This window comes from Lissotriton helveticus, chromosome 1_1, assembly GCF_964261635.1.
Source record: "Lissotriton helveticus chromosome 1_1, aLisHel1.1, whole genome shotgun sequence".
NCBI classification, from domain to species: Eukaryota; Metazoa; Chordata; class Amphibia; order Caudata; family Salamandridae; genus Lissotriton; species Lissotriton helveticus.
Window position 1 is genome coordinate 1,577,774,931 of NC_136057.1, and position 27,631 is coordinate 1,577,802,561.

A 27,631-nucleotide genomic window follows, 5' to 3' on the forward strand; every position below is an offset into this window, starting at 1 on the left:
CTTGTTTGGTGCAGTGTCCATCCGTAAATCTTGCAGGTTGTGTTTGTCGGGTTGGTACAATAAAAGTTCTTAAGCTTTGCTTTTTTTGCACCAAAACAAAATAGGGCATGCTGTTGCTTTTTCATGGCATTGATGGGTAAAAAATGTTTTTTGTTGGAATCATTGGCGTTTGGCGGCCGTTCCTTAAAGTGGTAGTAAACCGGTAGCATAGAACAGTTTTTACTAGTGAGAATAATTGTGATTCAGTCCCTGTTCTCTGGCTAGTCTTACACAGTTTTCATTAGAATAAGGCCATTCTGAGATCAAATACGACTGTCTTCTGAACATTTTCACATCAGTAATTTGCCCTGCTTGCCATCTGTATTCAGAGGGATGGAATAGACAAAAGGGCACTGTGAAAGCAGCTGCACCTTTGCACCAGTCGCAAAGAAACCTTTTGATCCTACAAAGCCTCCTTCAAGAAGCAATATCAAAACCCCTCTACCCGTCAGTCCTGAACTGCCCTCTGCATAAGGCCCATTCTTTGTCTCATAGACATAATGAAAAGCGAACATTGACCTTCAAAGAGTGCAACCAGGGAGCACCTGGATTACCAGTGTTGAGGATGTTCATCACAACCATATCAAAGCTCACAAGCTTAAGTGTGGGCGACAACACTGTAAGAAGTGAAGCCTAATTGGACCTGCAGAACGGCATAATATGAATGTCATAAAGCAAGCTCGTGGCTCTCACAGAAACACATAGAAGAGATTAAATGTGAAGAGCTGTTCCTATATAGTTGTCTGTGGGAGGGGAGACATTTTATGGTGCGATACGGTGATAGTTGGCCTTCTGCTGGAGACCCACAGTACAGTGCTAGTCATCTAGACGACATACGGGACCGTTTGTAGACTACAACACCTGTCGCTCACAGCTCATCCGAGTTGCTACTAGCCAGAAAGGGAAAAGTCCCGATTTCTGCAAAACCCTTTAATTTTACAGCAGTTGTAACGTAAATGCCTTTTCAGCATTTTTACCGGTTGATTACGTCTTGGCGACTAAGTAATTCATGAATTGCTGTTCAGAATGTCTTCTGCATGATATTTTTGAGTACGACTTCCTGCATGCAGGGAGTGCTATGCTGCAACGCAAGACTACAGTAGAACAGTGCTCACCCCCTAAACTCCAGGATGTCTGCATCTCCTTTTGGGACCCTCGAGACCTGGTGGCTAATTACAGAGCGAAGTCAGAGGTTGTGATACATTCTTGGCAGTACTAGGTGACTGATAAAAAGGTGTCATTTTATTTCCATTTCATTTGAGAGGCTTAAACTCGAGCTGCTGCGTAACGTATAATTAGTTGTCTGTGTTTATGAAAAAAACTGTCTCCCAAGGATAATGCATCTAAATGCGCTTCAGACAAATGTCTAGGCTTTTCTCTTAAATGTAATGCGGGCTACATAGTGCTGTTACATTATTTAGCACTATAAGTGTCTCATATAAAACATTTTAAAGGTCTAATTAATGTAATACTATTTGCAACTAAATGGTCACAGATGATGGTATCCCCCACCCACAGATTGTGGGTTTACATTTCTTAACACCTTCAATGCTATGGGGATTTTTCTCCTGTGCTGGCACTTCATAAACACCATTATTCATGACGAGCTGGGCTCGTCATCAGCGTAGCAGGAGGCTACTGCATGACGAGCCCAGCTCGTCATGAGCGTGGAAGGGGTTAAATAAATGGGACATTTTGGAGTGTGAATTTTCCCTGTTCGCTTTTGGCAAAATACAGAGCGTTTTTTCTTTCTGTCTAGACTACAGTTTTAGCAGGAAATCCTGCATTTGAGTTCATTTATTTATTATCCTGTTTCGTTTTATGGTTACTTTGTTAGCAAAACGTTTCAGTAGGTTCTTTGGAGAAGAAATCTCAGTCTACCCTGGGGCATTATTGGTGGTGAAGGGACACTAGGATTGTCCCTTCCTGGGCAGAAACGGCGGAGTCCAAGAATATTCAACTCGTCCAGTCTCCGAGCCACGGTCAGTGGACACCAAAAAGCCACCAGTGGCTTGTCTGCAGAGGATTGTATTTACTTGTGCTTTCTGAAATCCTCCTTTTTCTAGATATTAGAAGCCAGAGATATTTCATAGTGACTCAAGTACTGGACCCCCTCGTTCCAGCGAAAGTTCTCCTTTTATTGTCCTACACCAAAGCGGTGTCAGGCATCTGAGATTGTACTTAAATAGTAACAGAGAACTGATGCATGACACATACGCACAGTGATAAAGGAGACTTGGGCAACTCCAAATGTGTCACTTTCCTTCCCAACCACCTAACCAACTGTTGATTGCATATTTTTAGGTCTGACGACCAACCGCTTTAGCTTTGTGCAATAGCTCAGTTAAACAGTTCCCCAAAAATAAATAAAACAAATGCATGAATGATCTGGCTTTGTCAGGCCACTTCGTCACTTGCTTACATTTGTTTCCTCTTTTTTTGTTTGGCCGTTTGTTGGATGAACTTCTTCTCAATTCTTGGATTATACAATGGGTATTGTTAATATTTACATATTACACATGATATTTTGCTCAGGTGAAAAGGCCATAGAGTAGTCCCTCGAGCCTCTGCCTCCTACTTGCTTTCTCATAGATGATGTCTGGCATGTGAACATTATACCGCAATACCTGCCTTCGATTACTGGATTCCCCTTGTTTGCAGAGATCTTACACTAGCTGCAAATATGTCTGCTTATTGTGATTTCACTTCCATGCGGTGCCTAGCGCTGTAGATACTGAATGCCTACTGTCTGTCTGACACCAACAGCATCTCGTAAGCTTTAATGCTCGCTTCAAGGCACCTCTGTACAACTCTCTCTGTTTTAGCATACTTTCTCTAATTAGCCACAAGTACTGGGTCTGTGCAGTGCCCCTCTCTTTCATTTGAGAGACTACCTGCTACATTGATTGCTTAGCCCTTAGGAATTTTAGTAGTGAAAGATGATGGGATCCAGGAGTACTCTTGCCACAGCCTTTCCTTTCTGGGGTGTTCGATGGGCTTTGTGCGCTCCACGTTAATGGGAGTGGCCCAGCTGCTTATTTGTCCATCGGTCCTTCCTAAGTGAGATGGCCCAGCTTAGTTTTCGCTTGGATAACTGGCTGCTAGGATATAGAGTACATTGTTATTCTCCTTTAGTATTCAATATCCCATCAACCCCTACACTTCCCTCTTGAGCAGGGCCCACAGTTGGGCAGATGGGTCTCCAGATCCTCCCCTCCAACACTATTGCGTCTCTCCAGAGACCCCTGTCCTCACAAGGACACCACCCACATTGAGAAGAGTGATTACAGCAGCTGTTCCTATTGGCGCAGAACCAAGGGTGTTTTTCTTAAGGCTGGTTTCTGTCTAGAGACCCACGCCCAGTGTAAAACAATGGACTGGAATGAGACCAGAAAATGTGTCTGTGGCGGTGATTAATTCAAGCATGTCTCCCATCCCTGCTGCAACAGCAGTGGAGAATGGTGCTGGGCGCCACCTAGCCTGCCCAAGTATTACTGTCTTTAAAGCTTCCGTTACCCAGAACGCACTGACCATCTGAGCTGCGCTGCCAATTTTTTCTTCACCAACCCACTATCACTGCGAAGCCTCCTGACTGATACTGTGGACAGGTGATCACCCTTCTCACCAACCTGTGGGTGCCTGCGCATATTACCTGACAGCAGCAGGTTGGTTTACAAGCACTTTCATGTGCAATATTGCCAGACCTATGATTTTGCCAGTGCATTTTCAATCAATCAATCAATCAAAGCATTTATATAGAGCACTACTCACCAGGAGGGTCTCAAGGCGCTGGGGGGAGGGGGTCCGCTACTGCTCGAACAGCCAGGCTGTCTCTTGGGCTGGTGGCTTTTGGAGGTTGTTAAACTTGCCCATCACCATGCTGGAGAATAGGGCCATTTGCCTTGTTCTACAAGCTGTTCTGCACCTTTCCGTATGATGCTGGGCCCACAGGCACGTCAGAATCAAGAACTAAGCAACGGTGTTATCCTGGCATGCGTGTGCAGAGGTTATGTTGCTTTGGTAGTTTGTTATCAAGGTTCTCGCGCAGGAAGGGGAATAACTTGTTTAAGCAGATGTGTGATGTGCAGCTCAAAGGACACAAAGCAGTGAAACGGCTCGAAGTGTTTTGGATGGCATTTTGCAGATCTAGGATTGCCAGAAGTGAACCTCTTCGCCCCCTGGGGCGAACATGTGTTGCAGAACAAAGGCTGCATCCTGAATTATACATACTTTTAAGGTGCACACTTGAGTGACCCAGACATACCTCTAGATTGTAACAATTCACATTATTTCAAAAGTTGTTCTTCGCTCCACACGCATACCGACTCCTAGCAGGATGGCAAAGTAATTTTCAGGTGAGTACAAGGCGTATCATAGTGCAAATGTAATGAATTCAGAACCTTTGCACACTAGGAAACTAGCGTAGGGCAGCCACATCAGATGTGTATCACCACTCACGCCACACTGCCTGCTGACAACCGCAAAAGCAGCTGAGAACATCTTCATCCTCACTGGTGTTTAGCACTATCTGACATTATGACATTAGCTAAAGTTTTAAATCCCTGTGCTGGATACACATTCGAGGTATTAATCATAGTCTACCGTGTTACCCACTCCTCGGAGATTTACCATGTACATTTTTCCACGTATTCCAAAATGTAAGCGTTTTTCGCAATCGTTAAGAGGATTTCTGTATAAACTAACCAGATCAAGCCCCTCGATTGTCTAAATATCAGCAAATGTTTGTCGCACTGTTTGTTCCGGAGTTGCTGAGGGACATACTTCCGGACTCATCAAAAATCTTTGTTTTATATAAACCATAATAGAACACCATGTATAAAATCCAGCAATACATAATAACTATATATTCACAACTAAAAAGGTTAAAACAGAGTATATATAATATCCAAGTTTGAAATTCCAAAATTCATACTTAATAAAGTGACCTGTGCAACAGTATATCATTTCCTAATCCTATTTCTCAGTCTAACTTCAGCCAAAATAAACGTATGCACCGTCCTACAGATGTCAGATATCAGATTGTAGCAATTGCAGGTACAACAAAGCTGGTCTACATTTACTTCTATTCAAAGACCAAAGCAATGGAATAAGCTATTGTATCCTGGGCATGGCATACAGTTGAGAAACGAAAATGAAGTGGAACATAGATTGATTTGATATTGAGCCAGAGCTTACTCATTTGTATGTCTGGGATATGAAACTAGTAAGTGTGCGATAATAAATCTATGCAGATAAAAACGCTGGTAATGGTGTGGTTAATAATTATAAAAATTCTGGTCTCGGCTCAGCATCTGATCTAAAAGCAACATGCTTCCTGACTCTGGTCCTTTGAAATCACGTTAATATGCATCAAAGGAGTTGATCTGCTCCCTCACAAAAATATCTCCAATCGCATGATCTTTCCCTCCAGTCACTGAAGGTCACTACATCTAATGCTGAGGTCAAATCTGGACACTATTGCATGTCACTACATAGCATCTGGAGTCATTACATCACAACTTTGCTGGTGGGAATATATATGTATGTGTATATAAGTATACGTGTATATGTGTGTGCATATATATGTGTTTGTGTGTATATGCGTGTGTATATGCGTTTGTGTGTATATGCGTGTTTGTATATGCATGTGTTTGTGTGCATACGTATGTGTGTGTTTGCGCGTGTATGTAGGTTTGTGTATGTGTGTTTATATATGTTTGTGTGCATCCTATTTAAAGGAGTGGTTAAACTGCCAAACACCTTTAGAATGTTTATGTATATTTCAATGCGTTTCCAGAATGTACATTCAGTGCTTTGCAAGCTCCTGCAATCTAGTGTTGGTTGTGGAGGTGACCTGTCAAAACCCACAATGCATCAGGACATATACTCTATCTTAGATTGTATGTTTCCGCTATCTGGCTTCATTGTGTACTGCAGAGCCCTAGTACTGTTGTGCTTCAGAACGTAACTCCTTGACGTCTGCTCACCTGAATCTCTATCCCCGTTACACTGAGACATTGTATGACCACTTTAGAACTGAATTAGACTGAAAAATTCGAGGCCGTGCCATAGGAAATTGACCTCAGGTGCTGAGGCAAGCTGGATTATGTTGCGTACCACCTTCCAATTTTACTTTATGTGCAACAGAAAGTTCCTGTGGCCAGATCAACAACCTCTGTCTTCAGAGGGACCACAAGGGATCGTTAACCCCACTAAGCTTCTGTGTGTAAAAAGATCATCCAACACAGACTGAAATGTTTGTGGATCCATTATAGGAAGCCATGCTGAGGCTTTCCGAGCCATGGTGTACAAGCCATCTAGGAAAAACACTCCGATTGGTCAGAGGAGCATACTCTGTTACTCCTGTGTCACAAGGGGAGTGAAGTCCAGAATTTGTGTTGGCAAATGACATTTGATGTAGGAGAAAATCCTTCTCCAGAGACTCAGTAAAACCCACACCCAGGACAAAGGTTACCACTTGGGGGTTACCCATCTTGCAACTTTAGAGAAACCTCCATCCAGGACTCGACTTCAAGCACAGTCCTTTCTTCAAGTCAAGGAGCGGTATTGAGTGCAATGCCTTAAGCCCCAAACCACCTCTAAAAGACCTCAGCAGTTTGCACTAACCACGTCTCCAGAGCCGTCTTGACTCTGAAAGCGAGCATCAGCTCTAGCAAAGTGACACAGCACTTGAACTTCAACCCAAGAAACTCTCTTGGCACAAGAGCCTGGATGCCAGTCTTGGAACAGAAGTAGACTCTGAAGCAGACCTCGTAACTCCCCCCGGCCCTCGTGCTAAGTGAACCAACACTACAAGAAGACAAAGGCAAGCAGCCTCAACCTATGCAGAGAAAGATCTATTGAGGCCTGGTTTCAGGTCACACCCAAGTATGTCCACCTTCAGCTGCACCACCTCCGACTTGCCAGCCCTAGACAAAAACTCTGTCTTACATTTTAGGAGACAGCCTCAGAAGAGCTTAGGGCTTATATGATATCTAAGACCCAAACTGGGGAACCAAGACCTCCACCAGCACGGTCAACAACGTAGTCCTTTTCACCGCCACACTCTCCTCCTGATTCAGATCTTTAATTTTCTGAGCCGGTCCCAAACCCTATGATAAATCAGTGCCTAATGATGACTGCGATGACTCTTGGCATGGTTATAATGGAGATCCACAAGATAACCAATGTTTGGAACCGTATTCTGTCAAACGGTCTCCTCCTCATATCACACAGGCATCCAGTAATGTGTATTTATAAGGTGCACTATCACCTGCAAGGGTATCCTAGAGAACAGTGTGTAGTGATGGTTCACAGGTCCGACGTATAGTGGAGGAAGATGATGACTTAGTCACTGAGATGTTATCCAACACAGAGTGCTCAGTACAATTCCTGCCAGTGTTAAAAAACACGATAGACAAATCTAGGGCTGTCACACTACGGGCTGTAACAAAGAAAAGTACACAGCCTCACTATAGGGTGCTATATATAACAGAAGCCATGTGCCACCACATTTGTTGGTTGTGCATACTGCGTGAAAAAGGACTTTCTCACAGCAGAGTGGTCAGCAAGGGAATTGGACAAGCACTGGCTCCATATGGATCGTTCTGTAGTGGGACTCTATATATGGGATGTCCTTTGGAAGCCCAGGGTGGATCGTCCCCCTAATGCATATATTAGCACCCCCACCAGCACGACCCTGACTGTCTGGGACTTAATTACACGCAGGGAGGGTTGGACCTCTTTCCCTTCCCCTCACACACCCATTCATTTTAACCCGGCATTTCCTCCAGCTCTATAGGAGGGGGCCTTTTATTGTTGGAAAGAGGGGGGTTGCCTTAAACTATCTGACATGTTCCATAATGGCGAGGTCCTAACATTTGATGGGTGTAAAAAGGAATTTGCGATTCCCCAGAATGAACACTACCATTATCTCCAGCTTAAACATTGGGTCACAACACCTCACCTTCGAGTGGCGGCTATTAGAGATCTTACGTACATGGAAAAATTGGTGATCTTTAGGGCGGGTTCCATGAAGGGCACTAATTCGGCTCTCTATGGCATGCTGCTGCACACATTGCATGCTTCGCGGGCGCAATACATGACTTTTTGGGAGCAAGTTTTGGATAGGGATATCTCCGAAACGGAATGGGCTCACATCTGGAGGAACATTCCAAAACATAACAGGTCCATGGCCCTTCGAGAAGCTCACTACAAAGCACTACATGACTGGTACCTCTATCCCACAAAGCTCCGACGAAGCTTCCCTGGCATTTCAGATCTCTGCTGGCGGGGATGTGGGCTCCAGGGGTATTTCAGTCCTATATGGTGGGACTGCCCAAAGATCCGGCCATTCTGGGACGAGATCCTATCACATATCAAAGCCATGTGGGGCTACCCATGCCCGACTGTGGAGAATATTTTCCATGGAACGTCTTGCAGACATATTCCGGGACAATTACAAAGACTTCGAGCTCAGCTGGGGTTCACTGGTTGCCTTTCTGTCTCGGAGCCTGCCTTCTGCTGTTTGCCCTCCAACTGTGCGGGCTATTCACCTCTTCCAAACATAGGTTCTTTTCTGGATCACTTTGACACAATGCGAACCCTAGGGTATGCTCTGAGAAGGCCTTGGGCTCTTCGCTAGTCCATATGCCTGCACAAAACTTCCCCATGTTGATGCTCCTTTTTGGGGTTTTTTCCTTTATCTGCACAGTTTATTCACCACCGGGAAGGGCGGGGGGGGGGGGGGGGGTTTGGGGGTTGGGAGGGGCGGGTGGTTCAAGGCTCGGTTTTCAGGTAGCCGAACCTCCTTGAGTTATGTTCTTTTTAAAATAGCATCACTCACTTCGAGGGGGGGGTGGGGTAGGACCTGGGGTCATGTGAAGCTGAACCCACCATAGCTGTATGTCTTGCAACCCCGGAGCCTGCGCGCCCTCGGGTAGCTTTGATGTCATCGATCTTTTTGCTATGCTCTGTTTGATGCTCAATAAAAAGAATTTTTGACAAAAAAAGGGCTTTCTCACAGGGGAGAGGGGACATCCCTCTGCCTGATAAGGTAAGAAAGTGGATTGATGCTACTGGTAAGTGGGTAGCTGTGGAGTCTGTCGCACAGTAATGCATTGCCAATTTGATACTATCCAGACATGATAGATACCACTGGGGTATGATAGAGGAGTTAGTGAAACACTTTTCCAGAGGACTACATGAAGCATGGATGGGAGCTCATTCAGAAGGAAACAATTGTTTCCTATGCACAGAAGTGCACCCTAAGAGTTGCTGAAACTGCCTTCAGAGAAACCAACCCAAGCATTCTCGTCAGTATGCATCCCAGATCTCGGATTCTGGCCAGAAACATCACTTTCTTGGTGATCCTTTTGATAGGGAACACATTTTTTGCTTTCACTTGGCTCATTCTTGGGGAAAAAATCATATGGATACATCAAAGATTAAGGGGGCATTCCATACTCGGCCTAAAAAGCCAGGCTTATGGAGCCAACAAGCACAAACTGGCTCCTAATCATCTTCCATCTTCCTGTGCCCTTCATCCTTAGCACACACAGCATTTCTTTCTGGGTAGTAAAGTTTGTCACCAGGGGAGGCTCCGTGGACAATGGCTGTTGCAAATCCAGAGGTTCCTAAAGCGGAAACATCTGCCTTCACAGTCTCGTTCACGAAATGTCCAATTAAATACTGCCTCCCCACCCCCAAGGTTGCTCTTAACATACGTGGGCAATAGGGTTATATCTTGACTGGTGGGAAGTGATTACTTTCGACAAGTGGCTACTTCATTTTCTTCCATAGATATTGCTTGTAGTTCCATACTACACAATCCAGTATTCCAGATTGTCTTCCATAGATATTGCTTGTAGTTCCATACTACACAATCCAGTATTCCAGCGCAACGTAATGTAGGAACACCAAAGGCTGCTGCAGGAAGAGGTGCAGGCATTGCTTCAACAAGGAGGAATCCGACGTGATACCAGAGTACATCATAAATAGTTATGGTTGAGCAGCAGGAACGTTTTAGTGGGCATGTTTTTCTTCCCCACTCACCCCTGACCCAGGTGCATCAACACAGATGCCAGCCTCCACACTTTGGTCACCACACAATCCAGGGCCAATGATCTCAACAACAGAGTCTGCACATCCATTTACTCAAAATGATGGCAGTTTAGTTAGCGCTTTATCCACTTTAACAAACTCATTTACAACAGAACAGTGCTCATTTACAGACCACAGGACCACAGTGTGCTAACTCCAGAAGCAGTGGTGCTCACACTCGCCACAGTTGTCCAGGCTAGCTCAGACAAATGGGCATTTGGCCATTCATCATCTAGTCCTTCTCCTGGCGAATGCCTCAAGAAAATGAACAAGTTTGAAGAACTGCTCGGCAGGTAACTTTATTAAACACTCGATTCGAGTAGAAAATACTTTATTGGGCTGATGAGAGCCATAAAAGCACACCGTTCAAACATGTACACACATTTGAATAGACAAACAATACATTAAAAAAGAAAGGGTAATATACATGTCCGTTAAAAAGGCCCTCATCATACACATATTACATATACATTAATTATTCACCAGGATCCAATTAAAATAGAACACATTATATAATATCATCTAAATATCAATACATTTAAGAACTTTCATCAAATAAAATACTATGATAAAAGGTGCTTGACAAATGTCCCCATGATAGGGTAAAAGAGGTGATTAAAAAATATATAACATAATAGACGCATTTAAGAGGGTTATTTTGCAGCTACTGCAGGGACATCTTCATCAATCTCATTTCTCCTAGCAGAAAGCTTGCAACCCCAAAGCACGTTACAGGGGAGGATAGCATATCTCCCGTCACAGGGATATAGAGTATGGCTCGCCTGAGGACTCTGATTTGACTGTCACTTTTTGTGAGAGGGCCATGCGTGGCGAGAATTCGTAACGAGCAATGTGCGTCCAGCAGATATGAATGTAGATAAATGTTATCAACATGATGGAAGCTCTAAAATCCCATTGTATTGCTCCTGCTTGATTCAATATAACTGAATAAAATCTGTTTACAAAAAACAAAAAAAAAAAAAAACAGGGGAGGATAGCATTTGTAAAAATACGAAAGCAGGCCTTACTTGAACAAAGTTTGCCTCTCTCAATAGCGGTACTAAAAATTTCTTACAAAGCGGCGGTATAAAAATTCACAAAAAAAAGATAAAATGCAAAGTGTCCTGTTCCGAGAAATTTTCACAGGGGCATGGTTTTAAAGTACCTGGCAGCGAGAAATCCTTTGGAAAGGCTAAGAACCTGGGTACCTGATTCAGCTGGAATCTAGTTAAAACAAAATGATGTTGTATTGTTGTTACTAGTGACAGATAGGGCTGTGGTTTTGGGGTCGAGGTCAGAATGACATACCTTCTTACCATAGGTTTGGCTAATTCAAGGCTCTTCCTGGTCACCTGCCTAAAAACCTTATTTTAATCTCCTTGATCGCTGCCAGTCCTAACGATCCCCCAGATACGGAAAAGTAGGTTCTTTTGACAATTGCACCCCCTTGCAGAAAAACGTTGTCCTGGCGGCCGTCTTGCTGCCCATTGTCATTGTATGTGACTAAAAGCATTTAAAAGATTTTGGAGACCTATGGCGGTCCTAGCGAACAAGACAGCATCATCTGCGTACAGTAACGCTGGCACCAACTTGAACCAGCTCTTGGGATATCTTGAGTACTACCTATAAGCTGGTCTCCCAGGTTATTTATGTAAAGTGTAAACAGTTGAGGTGCCATAATGCACCCTTGTCGTACCCCTTGCTTGACCTCCCAGGGGTTTGTTAAACTACTGTCATCCTTGAATCTTACTGCTGCCGTTGTATTATTGTGGGCATATATGTAGAAAGGATGCCAGACTCTGTTCCATGCCCAAATCCCCCAGTATCTGCCGCAGTTTTGAACGATTTACTCAATCAAAAGCTGATGTTGGATCCATAAATCCCGAGTGAAATATGCCCCTCTTTGTTATGGTATACTTCCAGATCACCACTCAAATAGGAAGTCATCATGTAGAGATCCCAAAAATTCCTTCACTGTTGAGATGTGCCAGCAGTCGACTTCACAGTTGGGAGTAAGGTATTGGAATTGCTCACTAATAACATACCATCAACACCGAGCAGACTGACTTTGTGTTCCTCCTCATCTACTGCAATCGCTTTAATTTCCTTTTTTTTTTCCCCCACCTATTCTGTCACCATTACAAACAAAAATGAGGACAGTGGGTAGGCCTTGTGTGTGCTCTCAGAAAAATGAATCTACTCCACAACCTTCATGACTCTACCCTTTATCTGATGTCAATTCCTTAAATTTCCACGGTGCGCCAGTATTGACCCCCACATGTTGATGACATAACACACTTTTATTGGACCCTTTCTAAAGAAAGAATCTTTAGATTAAGCCAAAAGCCTTTTAGTCCAGAAAGATGAAGGTGATTGGCTCCAGCCACATCACCAGACATTTCGTAAAAATGTTGGCATCCACATTTATTAATGCAGTTGGTCATTAATTTACATCACAGTTCAGTCCCTTTGTCTGACTTGTATATTATAGGCAATCTTGCTTCTGAGAGAATGGTTAATCTACACATACAGAAACAACGTTTTAAGAGCTGATAATACTGGTTTCCTGTTTTTTTTTTAAAGCTAATTCATCTTTATGATCATAACTTCTAAAACCTAACCAATAATCATAAGTCTCCAATTCTTCCCTCTTTTACTAAGCTTCTGAAGCAGTCTTCCACAGGTTATCACAATTTGTTTATGCTATAAGCACTATATTGATTTCTGTATAGTTCTTGGGACCCAGCTTCCATTTCTCTTATTGACCTTCTTCCCCTTCCTCCAAAGAACTTGCTTATCATTTTGCCTGTAAGTTTGGCGGCAACATTTTGTTTTGCATTTGTTTGTCATGTTACCTTTGATTACTGCAGTGTGTTCCAATGTCTCTTTAATAGGAGAGTTTGAAGCAGCTCCTTCTCGGCGAGCTTTTATGTAGGTAGGCCAAGAGTAGAGGAAGCAAATGCTGTCTTCATGATTGTAATGATTCCTGTAACTTTGTCCCTCAAGCCCAAAGTAGCAGATGACAGTAGTTAACATGACTTAGTCACCTCTAGGATTTGTGCATCGGAGAGTAAAACAAATCATTCTTGACCATCAGGTGACATGTACTACGTGGAGCCACCAACCCTAATTCTTCTTTTTAATCTCCTAAAAAGAAACTGCTTCTGCTTCATCTCGTCTTGGTCCAGCTCAACATATTGAGCCAAAGTCAGTTCTCTGAATAGAAGGATTGTTCTCTTCCGGAGTTTGTCCCTACAAATTCTTTATCTACAAATAGTGGCCTTCCCTTGTGTACTGTGGGGTAGACAACCCCAAATAGATTCTGCTGTTGATACTGTAAGACAGAGGGTGCTTATCAACCTTCTCTCTGTGCGTGCTAGTCCTAGTCACTGTCTTTGCTGCTGAACATTTAAAACCCTGTGTGTGTGTGTGTGTGTGTGTGTGTGTGTGTGTGTAGAGCCCACAGCTGATCCTCTCACCTCGCTACACCTTTCTACTGTGAAAAAGGGGAAGGGGAGGTTGACAGAGCCTCACGGGAGCAACACCCAGGGGAGGATATGTCAGGCTGGTACTCGCCTGAATCCCCACTTATCATCAGCTTCTGTCAACCATGAAAGAAAAGGGGATAAACGGTGTGCAATGAAACCAAAAAACCAGTATGTGTTACACGTGTTAAATGACCCTGCGTGGTTTGACAAATCTCCAACTATTTTGTTAGTTGATATGATATGAGTGGGGGGGCGGCCTGTGTCCTTCGCTTCCTTTTCCCCCTGAGGCTCCTGATATTATTGAGTGACAAATCCAGCCTGGTCCTTATTCGGTTAATAAACACACATTTGACCATGGAGGAAATCCTCTCTCACTTCCTTAACTTCTGCGTAGCATCCTGCTTTGTTATTGTAGCATTCATTACATAGATCTTACATATAACAAAAGTACTTTTTGAAATATTTGCTCCCAGATATGCGAATACTGGAATTGTAAATTAACAGTCTTACAATAGGTGAGTTTGTGGCCGGATTTAAGAATTAGAAGTCCAACATTTTTGTAGTAGCTATTCATGTGAAGGGTCTATAATATTTGCTTGTAGGAGAAAGAAAAAACGTTATGTAATTTTCTATCAGCTTGCCAGTGGTGTAATTGCTGCAAATTATTAAATGTTGCAAAATGTTTTGAAGTATTCACTTGCTGTTGTATAGTTTTGACAGTGTCCGGGTACATATATGTACAATGTTTTTAATAATTTTGATAACGGGAAATTGACTAAATCTACACAAAAATGTTTTAAAGTTTATACAATTTTTTTTTTGGTTTTATAAAAGGAAGGAGCATCTGCTAGAAAGACCCAGGCGCCTGCCGCACAACCTGTGCCACGACCGGGTAAGAACGTAAAATAGTAATTATGCATGCTGTTATAGAGGGGTGTATAATTTCAAACAAATTTTAAAAATGACTTGTGTGTTCAATGTTTTTTTTGCCTTTTGAGTCGAGCTCGTTTTCATGGGTGATAGGGGTATCTGTGAAGTATGTTTAACTACAATTTTAGTCTACCTTTTTATTGATTTTTCGGTACAGAACGTGGCAAAGATGCCCAACATAAAACATTAGGCAGTCGTAACCTTGAATGTTGTGCTGTACACTTTTCTTTGTTTTATTTTGGTACCGCCTGTGTTTGCCCGTTAGCAGGTAGTTAAAATTTCGACATGTAAAACCAAATGCTCACAAGCCTAAAATGTGTCATTTAGTGTGAAAAACAGCTTAGAACTTTAGATAGTTCCTGTCTTTAGTTAGAGAATTACTCCTTTGCCCCCAGCGTGGCAGGGCTTTGTCTTTGACTTCGAGAGGAAGTATATCCTCCACAATGAGAACCCGTATGACAGTCATATCACCTTCTGGAGAAGGTACATTGACAACGTCCTGATTTGAGTGGATCAATGGACTGGACAGTGACCTAAAATTCACTAGCTCCATAGATGAGAATGAGATGGTCTTTTTGGACATAACCATTATGAAAGAACATGGCAGACTAGAGGCCAGAATGTACCACAAACCCACCTCCAAAAACAACATACTAAATCTCGACAGCTTCCACCCTCGGGCCCTAAGCGAGAATTTGCATTATGGCCAATTCCTCCGGCGAAGGAGGATCTGCAGTAAATTGGAGGACTTTCAAACAGAGGCAATGGATCTTTCGAATAAACTAAAGGCCAGATGATACCCAGACAAACGGGCCGTAACCAACTACGAGATGTAGCCTCTTAACCGCGGCACAAATTCAGCTGCAGTGTGGGGGTTTGATTAGGTGGGCGGGGCCCGCTTTGGCCAACGGGCATGCGCAGCTCTACGGAGGCAGTGCTCGCGTTGGCCGACAGGCGCATCGAAGGGGCTAGAAGACAATCCAAGGCACACTAATGAAATCCCTTTTACCTGTGTGACAACTTACAGTACTATCTCTAACCAAGTCTCTAAATATCAATAAACACTGGAGAATACTACAGACAGGGAACCTGAAGTGGGAACAACCTTTGTTTTCTTTCAAGAGAGCAAGGAGCTTAAAAGATTCACTCATCTCCACCCGCCCTAGAAAGGAGATCAAGGCTCAAACAAGCACAGTTCTCAATTCATGGGGACTCCCAAATGTGACCGGACATTTTCCCTGTGGGAATTGTATAGTGTGCCACCTGACGCCCTCAAATCAGTTTGGATTTAGAACCCGATAAGACCTGGGTACTTCAAGCACACACTAATTGCAACTCAACTAATGTAGTGTAACTGATAACGTCCCTGTGAGATGAGATACATTGGGATGTCTACCAGAAAGGTTAAGCAACATCTGTGAGCACCACGAAAAATTAGTTGTAAGAGAAACACCACTAAAATGACAGAGCATTTCCTACAGATAGGACACTCTACTAATGATCTCAGTTGGACAGTCATTGAACAAATCGGGACTTGTGGGAATGTACAAAAAACACTATTAGAAAAAGAACAAAGATGGATTTATAGACTTTGCACCCATATACATGGCCTCAACGACAACATACGTGGAACACAGAGATGAGTCTTCGTGCAGTTAGGGATTTTACCTATCCATGGCCTGACCATACCTTTAACATGCCCCATTGGCTATTTCCTTTTGTGTTCATGGGGTTAGCAATACCATATTAGCCCCTACGATTTGGCAATTGCCCCTCACTGGGTCATGATAACATATGTGTTTGAAATATTCCCCCCAAAAATCCTTTCTAGATCCTACATATAACAACTTTCCAGGTCGCGCCTCTAACTTAGAGATTATTAGTGACGATTTTCCTGGGGTAAATTCAGAATCTAATTGAAAGAGGTCTGCTCACCATCCAGAACCTAAATGGCACTATGAGCAATCTATTCGTAATTGACTTCCATATGCGCATGAATCTCACTAAATGAACTATAAGGAATAGCCAAGACATGAGTCGAAGATATTTTAATTTTACACACTGAGAGCTACTTCCCTTAATTTTGCGGACTATGAGCAAATTTCCATAATTACCTTCCTTACGCGCCTGTATCCCACTAAATAACAAGCATTGGAAATGCAATAGGTCTTGCATTAGAAAAGTTGGAGTTATTGGTCTTGTAAATGACATATTTTATTTATTTGTTGGTTTTTAAAATTGCTAAATTGATGGCTTTGTCATTTACAATGCCAATAGTTATAACTTTCGCGAATGTGACACCTATAGCATTTGGAATGCAACATGTTTTGTATTTACGTGACTTAGATGGCAGCTCTGGTCGTTAGGCCACATCTCTAGAGAGCAGGAGAGTGCAGCAGGGGAGAGAAGCACAGCAATGCAATAGGTCTCGCATTAGGAAAGTTTGAGCTATTGGTATTGTAAAGGACACATTTTTTATTTATGTGCTTGTTTTGAAAATAGCGAAATTAATAGCTTTGTTATTTACAATGCCAATAGTTTTATCTTTCGCAAATGTGACACCTATTGTAACACAATATGTGTTGTGAGGGTGGGTGAGGGGTTGAGGGTGAGGGGTTGAGGGTGAGTGAGGGTGAGGGGTTGAGGGTGAGTGAGGGGTTGAGGGTGAGGGTGAGTGAGGGTGAGAGGGTGAGGGTGAGGGGTTGAGGGTGAGTGAGGGGTTGAGGGTGAGGGGTTGAGGGTGAGTGAGTGAGGGTGAGGGGTTGAGGGTGAGTGAGGGTGAGGGGTTGAGGGTGAGGGGTTGAGGGTGAGTGAGGGTGAGGGTGAGGGGTTGAGGGTGAGTGAGGGTGAGGGGTTGAGGGTGAGTGAGAGTGGGTGAGTGAGGGGTTGAGGGTGAGGGGTTGAGTGAGGGTGAGGGTGCGGGGTTGAGGGTGGGTGAGGGATTGAGGGTGAGGGTGTGAGGGTGAGGGTGAGGGTGAGTGAGGGTGAGGGTGGGTGAGGGTGAGTGAGGGTGAGGGTGAGGGTGAGGGTAGGTGAGGGTGAGGGTGGGTGAGGGTGAGTGAGGGGTTGAGGGTGAGTGAGGGTGAGGGTGAGGGGTTGAGGGTGAGGGGTTGAGGGTGAGTGAGGGTGAGGGGTTGAGGGTGAGTGAGGGGTTGAGGGTGAGTGAGGGTGAGGGTTTGAGGGTGAGGGGTTGAGGGTGAGTGAGGGGTTGAGGGTGAGTGAGGGTGAGGGGTTGAGGGTGAGTGAGGGGTTGAGGGTGAGTGAGGGTGAGGGGTTGAGGGTGAGTGAGTGAGGGTGAGGGGTTGAGGGTGAGTGAGGGTGAGGGGTTGAGTGAGGGTGAGGGTGAGGGGTTGAGGGTGAGTGAGGGTGAGGGATTGAGGGTGAGGGATTGAGGGTGAGGGGTTGAGGGTGAGGGTGGGTGAGGGGTTGAGGGTGAGTGAGGGTGAGTGAGGGTGAGTGAGGGTGAGGGTGAGGGTGAGTGAGGGTGAGGGTGAGTGAGGGTGAGGGTGAGTGAGGGTGAGGGTGAGTGAGGGTGAGGGTGGGTGAGGGTGAGGGTGGGTGAGGGTGAGTGAGGGTGAGGGGTTGAGGGTGAGGGTGGGTGAGGGTGAGTGAGGGGTTGAGGGTGAGTGAGGGTGAGGGTGAGTGAGGGTGAGTGAGGGTGAGGGGTTGAGGGTGAGTGAGGGGTTGAGGGTGAGTGAGGGTGAGTGAGGGTGAGGGGTTGAGGGTGAGGGGTTGAGGGTGAGTGAGGGTGAGGGGTTGAGGGTGAGGGGTTGAGGGTGAGTGAGGGTGAGGGGTTGAGGGTGAGTGAGGGTGAGGGTGAGGGTGAGTGAGGGTGAGGGTGAGGGTGAGTGAGGTTGAGGGTGAGGGGTTGAGGGTGAGTGAGGGTGAGGGGGTGGGTGAGGGTGAGTGAGGGTGAGGGTGAGGGTGAGGGTGGGTGAGGGTGAGGGTGAGGGTGGGTGAGGGTGAGTGAGGGGTTGAGGGTGAGTGAGGGTTGAGGGTGAGTGAGGGTGAGTGAGGGTGAGGGTGAGGGGTTGAGGGTGAGTGAGGGGTTGAGGGTGAGTGAGGGTGAGGGGTTGAGGGTGAGTGAGGGGTTGAGGGTTAGGGGGTGAGGGGTTGAGGGAAAGGGTTGAGGGTGAGGGGTTGAGGGTGAGTGAGGGTGAGGGGTTGAGGGTGAGTGAGGGGTTGATGGTGAGTGAGGGTGAGTGAGGGGTTGAGGGTGAGTGAGGGTGAGGGGTTGAGGGTGAGTGAGGGTGAGGGTGAGTGAGGTTGAGGGTGAGTGAGGTTGAGGGTGAGGGGTTGAGGGTGAGTGAGGGTGAGGGTGAGTGAGGTTGAGGGTGAGGGGTTGAGGGTGAGTGAGGGTGAGGGTGAGGGTGAGGGGTTGGGGGTGGGTGAGGGTGAGGGTGGGTGAGGGTGAGGGGTTGAGGGTGAGTGAGGGTGAGTGAGGGTGAGTGAGGGGTTGAGGGTGAGGGGTTGAGGGTGGGTGAGGGTGAGGGGGTGAGTGAGGGTGAGGGGTTGAGGGTGGGTGAGGGTGAGGGTGGGTGAGGATGAGTGAGGGGTTGAGGGTGAGTGAGGGTGAGGGGTTGAGGGTGAGTGAGGGTGAGTGAGGGTGGGTGAGTGAGGGTGAGTGAGGTTGAGGTTGAGGGTGGGTGAGGGGTTGAGGGTGAGTGAGGGTGAGTGAGGGTGAGGGGTTGAGGGTGAGTGAGGGTGAATGAGGGTGAGGGGTTGAGGGTGAGTGAGGGTGAGGGGGTGAGGGTGAGTGAGGGTGAGGGTGAGTGAGGGTGAGAGGGTGAGTGAGGGTGAGGGGTTGAGGGTGAGAGGGTGAGGGGTTGAGGGTGAGTGAGGGGTTGAGGGTGAATGAGGGTGAGGGGTTGAGGGTGGGTGAGGGGTTGAGGGTGAGTGAGGGAGGGTGAGGGTGAGGGGTTGAGGGTGGGTGAGGGTGAGGGGTTGAGGGTGAGTGAGGGTGAGGGGTTGAGGGTGAGGGTGGGTGAGGGTGAGGGTGGGTGAGGGTGGGTGAGGGTGAGTTAGGGTGAGGGGTTGAGGGTGAGGGTGAGGGTGAGTGAGGGTGAATGAGGGTGAGGGGTTGAGGGTGAGTGAGGGTGAGGGTGAGGGAGGGTGAGGGGTTGAGGGAGGGTGAGGGGTTGAGGGTGAGTGAGGGTGAGGGGTTGAGGGTGAGGGGTTGAGGGTGAGTGAGGGGTTGAGGGTGAGTGAGGGTGGGTGAAGGTGAGGGTGAGGGGGAGTGAGGGTGAGGGGGAGTGAGGGGGAGTGAGGGGGAGGGTGAGTGAGGGGGAGTGAGGGTGAGGGGGAGTGAGGGTGAGGGTGAGTGAGGGGGAGTGAGGGTGAGGGGGAGTGAGGGTGAGGGTGAGTGAGGGTGAGGGGGAGTGAGGGGGAGTGAGGGGGAGTGAGGGTGAGGGGTTGAGGGTGAGGGGTTGAGGGTGAGGGGTTGAGGGTGAGTGAGGGTGAGGGGTTGAGGGTGAGTGAGGGTGAGTGAGGGGTTGAGGGTGAGTGAGGGTGAGGGGTTGAGGGTGAGTGAGGGTGAGGGGTTGAGGGTGAGTGAGGGTGAGGGTGAGTGAGGGGGTGAGGGTGAGTGAGGGTGAGGGTGAGTGAGGGTGAGGGTGAGGGTGAATGAGGGTGAGGGGTTGAGGGTGAGTGAGGGTGAGGGGTTGAGGGAGGGTGAGGGTGAGGGTGAGTGAGGGTGAGGGGTTGAGGGTGGGTGAGTGAGGGTGAGGGTGAGGGGTTGAGGGTGAGTGAGGGTGAGGGGTTGAGGGTGAGTGAGGGTGAGTGAGGGTGAGTGAGGGTGAGTGAGGGTGAGGGGTTGAGGGTGAGTGAGGTTGAGGGTGAGGGTGAGTGAGGGTGAGGGGGTGAGGGTGAGGGGGTGAGGGTGAGGGGTTGAGGGTGAGTGATGGTGAGGTTGAGGGGTTGAGGGTGAGTGATGGTGAGGTTGAGGGTGAGGGGTTGAGGGTGAGGGGTTGAGGGTGAGTGAGGGGTTGAGGGTGAGTGAGGGGTTGAGGGTGAGTGATGGTGAGGTTGAGGGTGAGGGGTTGAGGGTGAGGGGTTGAGGGTGAGTGAGGGGTTGAGGGTGAGTGAGGGGTTGAGGGTGAGTGAGGGTGAGGGTGAGGGGTTGAGGGTGAGGGGGTGAGTGAGGGTGAGGGTGAGTGAGGGTGAGTGAGGGTGAGGGTGAATGTGAGGGTGAGTGAGGGTGAGGGATTGAGGGTGAGTGAGGGTGAGGGTGAGTGGGGGTTGAGGGTGAGTGAGGGGTTGAGGGTGAGTGAGGGTGAGGGGTTGAGGGTGAGGGGTTGAGGGTGAGTGAGGGTGAGTGAGGGTGAGGGTGAGTGAGGGTGAGGGGTTAAGGGTGAGTGAGGGTGAGGGATTGAGGGTGAGTGAGGGTGAGTGAGGGTGAGGGTGAGTGAGGGGTTGAGGGTGAGGGGTTGAGGGTGGGTGAGGGGTTGAGGGTGAGTGAGGGTGAGGGGTTGAGGGTGGGTGAGGGTGAGGATGAGTGAGGGTGAGGGGTTGAGGGTGAGTGAGGGTGAGGGGTTGAGGGTGAGGGGTGAGTGAGGGTGAGTGAGGGTGAGGATGAGTGAGGGTGAGGGGTTGAGGGTGAGTGAGGGGTTGAGGGTGAGTGAGGGTGAGGGTGAGTGAGGGTGAGGGTGAGTGAGGGGTTGAGGGTGAGGGGTTGAGGGTGAGTGAGGGTGAGTGAGGGTGAGGGGTTGAGGGTGAGTGAGGGTGAGTGAGGGTGAAGGGTTGAGGGTGAGTGAGGGTGAGGGGTTGAGGGTGAGTGAGGGTGAGGGTGAGTGAGGGTGAGGGTGAGTGAGGGTGAGTGAGGGTGAGGGTGAGGGGTTGAGGGTGGGTGAGGGTGAGTGAGGGTGAGGGGTTGAGGGTGGGTGAGGGGTTGAGGGTGAGTGAGGGAGGGTGAGGGTGAGGGGTTGAGGGTGAGTGAGGGTGAGGGGTTGAGGGTGAGTGAGGGTGAGGGTGAGTGAGGGTGAGGGTGAGTGAGGGTGAGGGGTTGAGGGTGGGTGAGGGTGAGTGAGGGTGAGGGGTTGAGGGTGGGTGAGGGGTTGAGGGTGGGTGAGGGGTTGAGGGTGAGTGAGGGTGAGTGAGGGTGAGGGGTTGAGGGTGAGTGAGGGTGAGTGAGGGTGAGGGGTTGAGGGTGAGGGTGAGGGGGAGTGAGGATGAGGGTGAGGGTGAGTGAAGGTGAGGGTGAGTGAGGGTGAGGGGTTGAGGGTGGGTGAGGGTGAGGGTGAGTGAAGGTGAGGGTGAGTGAGGGTGAGTGAGGGTGAGGGTGAGTGAAGGTGAGGGTGAGTGAGGGTGAGTGAGGGTGAGGGGTTGAGGGTGGGTGAGGGTGAGTGAGGGTGAGGGGTTGAGGGTGAGTGAGGGTGAGTGAAGGTGAGGGTGAGGGTGAGTGAAGGTGAGGGTGAGGGTGAGTGAAGGTGAGGGTGAGGGTGAGTGAAGGTGAGGGTGAGGGTGAGTGAAGGTGAGGGTGAGGGTGAGTGTGAGGGGAGATGTATATGGGCATATAACGAGAAAGCGAAAGTGAAAGAACAGGTGATGTGGAGGACTCAGAGGTAATCAGAACGGAGCCGAACGCAGAGGAGATGGCTTCGAGCTCCAGTACAGGTAGAGAGAGGAATGACAAGGACACGAGGGCAGCTTGGGAAGGACTTCTGCTGATTACCTTCAAGTACCGTCTTCCACTGCCAAGTAAACTGCTCTCAGGACAGAAAGGGCAGAGGGGGAGCATGAAACAGAAGACAGGTATAGTGACTAAGCAAAGGGCAGGGCGACAAACAAGATTAATGATCATACGGATAGGGGTTCAAAGGCGGCAAGGATGAGGCTCATGAAATTACGCGTTGGCAATTTGGATAAATACATTAAATGATTACGTTAAACAGAGTAGGCTATAGCCAGAGAGAGGAGGCATGCAGGGAAAGAAATTAAGGCAAGAGGGAATCCAGGCCAGACTCTCCTGCTCTGGATTCATAATAGAGTGTGAAGAGGGTTATTAGATGACGTGCAATATTAGGATGTAAAACTGTTAACAAAAAAAACCTTTAGAAATAAACATTTTTACGCAATAAAGTGCTATAGTAGTTTGATGCACTAAAATCATACTAACGCTGCTATGATTGGTTCCTGGCAGTGCTCTTTGCAACCAGACTGGAGATGCATATGAAGCGGTACTGATTCTCACAAGAATGAAAACTGGTCTAATGAACAGACTATATGTTTACAGACTTATCTATGAAACAGCAACTTTGTTAACCACAAAAACATAACTAAAACAGACAATAGGTCCAGGTCATTGTTGAGATTGCACACAACAACTTAAGACACCGAAGGGGAGACACACGGCGGGCAGGGGAGGGGGCGGAGCGGGGAGAGCGGCATGAGGGTGTGAAGCAGCCGGGGCCTTTGAAGTGAAGCTAAGCTTCACTTCAAAGGTGTGGGAGGAGTGTGGCTTTGGGAACAGATGGCGATTTGGTGATGTGCACGCGCATTTTAGGTCAATGCGCTTGCGCATTGACCTAAAAGCGCACGGGCACAGCACCAAATCGCCGCAGTTAGTTAAATTTTGTTTAAAGCCCTATAGTCTCGCTTCTCTCAATGCTCATGCGCATTGATAGGTCACGAGACCTAAAAAGGAACTATAAGGGTTAGACAAGGCATGAGCCTAAGGTGTTTTTATTCAGCGCCCATAGAATGAGTCTTGCACGATTAGGAGCAGAAATGGTTAACCGGTACATGAACCGGTGCGGTCGATGCCACGCCCACACGTGATGACTAATTGTTTTTTGTTTATTTTCTACCCACACATCTCACTACGTACTCTAAATTTGTCTTTACTCTCTCAGACCATCTTGTATAATTTGTTTTGCTGATAACTATTGTTGCTACCTTGTTTATAACCATTGCAAATGTGAAGCGCTCTGATACCCTCGGGTGGAGCTAGCGCTGTATAAAACCTTCAAAATAAAATAAACTTAAATAAGATGCGGAAACAGCCGGAGATACCGGCTGCTCAAATAGACCCGTGCCAGCTTCCTTTTTATCCCCGGGATCCTGAACCGGGACCAAGTAGGTGCCACAAGCGGGTGCTTGACCTTGATGAAATGAGTGATAGGCATGGGCGGTATTTGCAAGCATTAATAACCAGACTGGGTTGTTGCTTAAGGGCTCTGAAATTAAATTGTTTTTGTCTCCCCAGCCCCCCGGCTGGGTCTATGGGGTATCGCAAATTTATGATTCACGTAAGCTTTCATTAATGTTTCTCCCCCACTATTTTGAAAGGATATCACTGGTTTTTAACTAGAAATACCACGACAGGGATAAACTAAAATTCCACTGTCAATGGTAATTGTCAGAGGAAGCTTCACCTCAATTATGGACGCGGTATAAAATCCAATGCCGAGTATAGGTTCTCTTTCAAACCAGGATGATTGAGCAATTGGTACTATCACTCCGGTTTATCAAAACTGCACACTGATTGCCACGAGTGTGGTTACATGTATGTACTACAGTCATAGATGGACTGTGTTTTGCCCGCAACACTCGTTTGGTTACATGGGTGTAGGTTATGAATGCAGATCCTGGCATGTGGATCTTTACACGCCACCTGATGAACCTGGCTATGTGTTTACTACTATGGAATGCATGATTGTTCTGAATGTAGTATGCTTGATATCATGTCGTTTTCTCTTTCAGAACAAAGCGTTGATGAACTAACTAAGTTTTGCGGTCAATTAAATCACTTCATGAGTGGACCTTAAGTGTGTGCACTCATTTCTGTATCTCACTGGTCCTGAAGAAAGCCTTGCTACTACGCATCCAAAGGCTGAAACATGTAGACCTTGTCACCATTTTTACAAACTGTCTGTGACCAAGAAAGTCACAACTGACATCCACCATTTTTACTTTTAACCTTGTCCTATAACCCCACTACTTAAACTCTCTTGGGGAGTTAGAGGCACTTTTAAAATCACTTGCACTTTTTCACTCATTCCAAAGAAAAAACCCTGCTTCTCTGTAATTCAGGCATCGTAGCACACCCGAGAGGCACTCAGCCCCCACGGGTGGGAACCCTATGATGAAGCGTGCCACCAACTAGGTTGTTGGGTGAGGGCTCTTTTTAAAACGGTATTACTTTCATTTTCTTGACAACAGTAATCCTTCCTAGGATTTACATCTTCTTTTTTGTTGTTACAATTTGGTTTAAACATGAACTACAGATGTTCCCAGGCTGATAGGGAATTATTCAAGCATGTGAAACTATAAAAGATACCAATGTTGGAGTCCAGTAATTTACACTTAAGATTTTATTTTTCTTCTGGCCCTTAGAGTGATTATCCACCATTACCAAAGAGTCTCCTCCATCGCAATGGTGGCTGACATGTCTTAAGCTAGTTAGGGCTGAGTTAATGTCTTGAGGAAAGATTAAATCAGAGATGCGAAAAAGCAATATTAAAATCAAAGGAAAAGAGAAGAGAGGGTGGAAGGAATTCCCACTTCCCAAAACCAGAGCTGGCATTCTGGAAAGACACAAATTAGGGCTAATGACTCAAGACTGAGGTTGCCCATGTTCTAGTCACACACTTACCATGCAAGAAAAGTGAATAGAATAAGGACTGACTATGAAGTTGCAAGGCCTGTGCCAAAGACAGTGAAACCATTTCGAAGAGGCAGCCAACAGAAACCTCATTTGTTGTTGCAAAAAGGCCAGTATGTAGGTAAGCACAATAGTGCTGGAACATCAAATGTGACCCAGTAAGATGTCAAATTCACATTCAAGATATCATTTTATCCCAATATTTGCTTTGCACATTTTATTCCTACAACATCCTGCGTACATGAACATGCGTGCCCCTGTTTGTCAGAATGCATCCCCTTTCTTCCAAGTGCCCCCATGTGTGACTGAACGCGACGCCTGGAAGATGTCAAAAAGAACCTTAAGAGTGAGCTGTAATCTGACTAAGAGGCATGTTTAGAGGACATGCGGGCAGAAGAGGAGAAAAAAGAGGAGGAGGCTAGAACAATCCGCTTTCCAGCCTGCTTCGGTTTCCTTACCTCCTCCTAAAAAAATACTCACCACAGAAGGAGGTCTAGAGAGGGAGAATATCAAGTCACAGGGAAAGATGACATCATATCTGATGGCATTTGAGACGGACATATCTACAAATGTCATCTCGGAGAGCTACTGCTTTGACCTGCTCATCTTTGATGGATGACTTGAAGATGGATAGCTCAATTACTACACACCAACTGCACTCTGACCATGATTTGCCATCGATGACGGGGCATTCAAGATAGACGCCTAAGAGATACTTCTTGCCATTGAGAAGAAACAGATGGTCAATATGTTTGTGAAAGAATCAGAGTGTGGCTACCTCACCATCACAGTGGTCAAAGGTGGTGTTGTCAATATCTCTTTCAACTGTCCACGAAATTTATTCAGCATCTCCAGCTGGAATGGCTTCTCCTCAGGAGCAAGAAAAAGCCTCACCTAAAAGGAGACCGAGAAGAGACAATCTGCACTCTGTTTGGCCTTTCAAAGATCGCAGTATCTTTGGGCCCTTTATCTTTGCCCTACCGACCTATTAGGCCAATGATTACTTTTCAAGACCTGCTGCAGACACCTTTGAGGTCTCCTGATCTCCTCTCGCCACCTAGGAAGGTCTCAAAGGCAACTTCTTGTCTCCATTAAGAATGTAGAAACCTTCTCCACAAAGGTCCCTAAGGGGCAGAGTTGTTTCACCTCAAAGCTCCCCTTCTACTACAGGTCACAGATCTTATACCATTGTCTTCCTGTCCTTGTTCTGATTTGGATTTACCCATTCATCATACGCTTGCACATCCATCTAGATTGTCTCCGGTTGATTATCTCTCGACTTGCAATAAGGTATTTGTGAGAGGAAGAAAAACTGGAATTGTGTTTGAGACACCCCAAGCAAAGGTGTCCGTAATACTGGAGACTGTTCACCAAGGGCATTTCCTAAACCTTGCATCTGGTGCTTAATCTGAGAGGTCACAGAAGAAAGAATTATAACTTTCACTTCTGTGAAGGCAGTAACACTACACCTGCTGAAAAAATGCAGCCCACCTCAACATATCCCAGAATTCTTTTGGGTAAATCCAAGGCCAGACTCAGTTATTTTAACGGCTGTGAGAGATGAACTTGCAGTGACTCAGGAATCTGCTGCTTCACCTGAAAGAGGGTAAAAAATACTCAACTGTGTATGGAAAGAGATATGTGGCACAGCTTCAACTCATCTGAAGAATGCCAGTGTTATAGCACTTCTGGGAAGATACCACAGAGACCTGAGATGGTATAAAATCCTTTGTTAGATGTATGACATTGTTCTGCATTCTGTCCATCAACTGTTGTTTTTGCATTTGTCACCCCGAGTGGGATGGGTATGCCCAGACGTGAGTCCCATGCTCTCCACACCACTAGTCTCAAGCTATCCTGGCTGAAGACGGCCGATAGCCAGAAACCGGTCCTAGGATGCTTGATTCCGGTCCAGGAAAGACACGGCTTGGGAGTTCGGGCTGGACTGTTCCCATGAGGCACAGGGTCAAGGCTGATTTGCATATGGCCATGTCTGAACTGGGGTGGTGTGGAGTGCAAAAAAACGATGGATTTAGGCCCAGATCTCTGTACTGGGTGAATGTATGACATTGTTCTGCATTCTGTCCATCAACTGTTGTATTGCATTTGTCACCCCGAGTGGGATGGGTATGCTCAGACGTGAGTCCCATGCTCTCCACACCACTGGAGTCAAGCTATCCTGGCTGAAGACGGCTGATAGCCAGAAACTTGTCCTAGGATGCTTGATTCCGGTCCAGGAAAAACATGGCTTGGGAGTTCGGGCTGGACTGTTCACATGAAGCACAGGGTCAAGGCTGATTTGCATATGGCCATGTCTGAACTGGGGTGGTGTGGAGTGCAAAAAAACGATGGATTTAGGCCCAGATCTCTGTACTGGGGTGAATGTATGACATTGTTCTGCATTCTGTCCAACTGTTGTTTTGCAGATTTACAGAAACACCATTAGCAGAATTTCTTAGAGATGCTAAATGAA

The 27,631-nt window shown here is 46.7% G+C and overlaps 1 protein-coding gene across 1 annotated transcript in view; it reads left to right on the forward strand.

Moving 5' to 3' along the window:
- Window positions 1–27,631, forward strand: part of CDC73 (cell division cycle 73) — a 589,523-nt gene that overhangs the window by 408,732 nt on the left and 153,160 nt on the right. Inside the window, exon 11 of the mRNA XM_078687289.1 lies at window positions 14,463–14,520. Within this exon, the coding sequence (XP_078543415.1) occupies window positions 14,463–14,520 (58 nt within the window). The remainder of the gene's footprint in view (window positions 1–14,462; window positions 14,521–27,631) is intronic.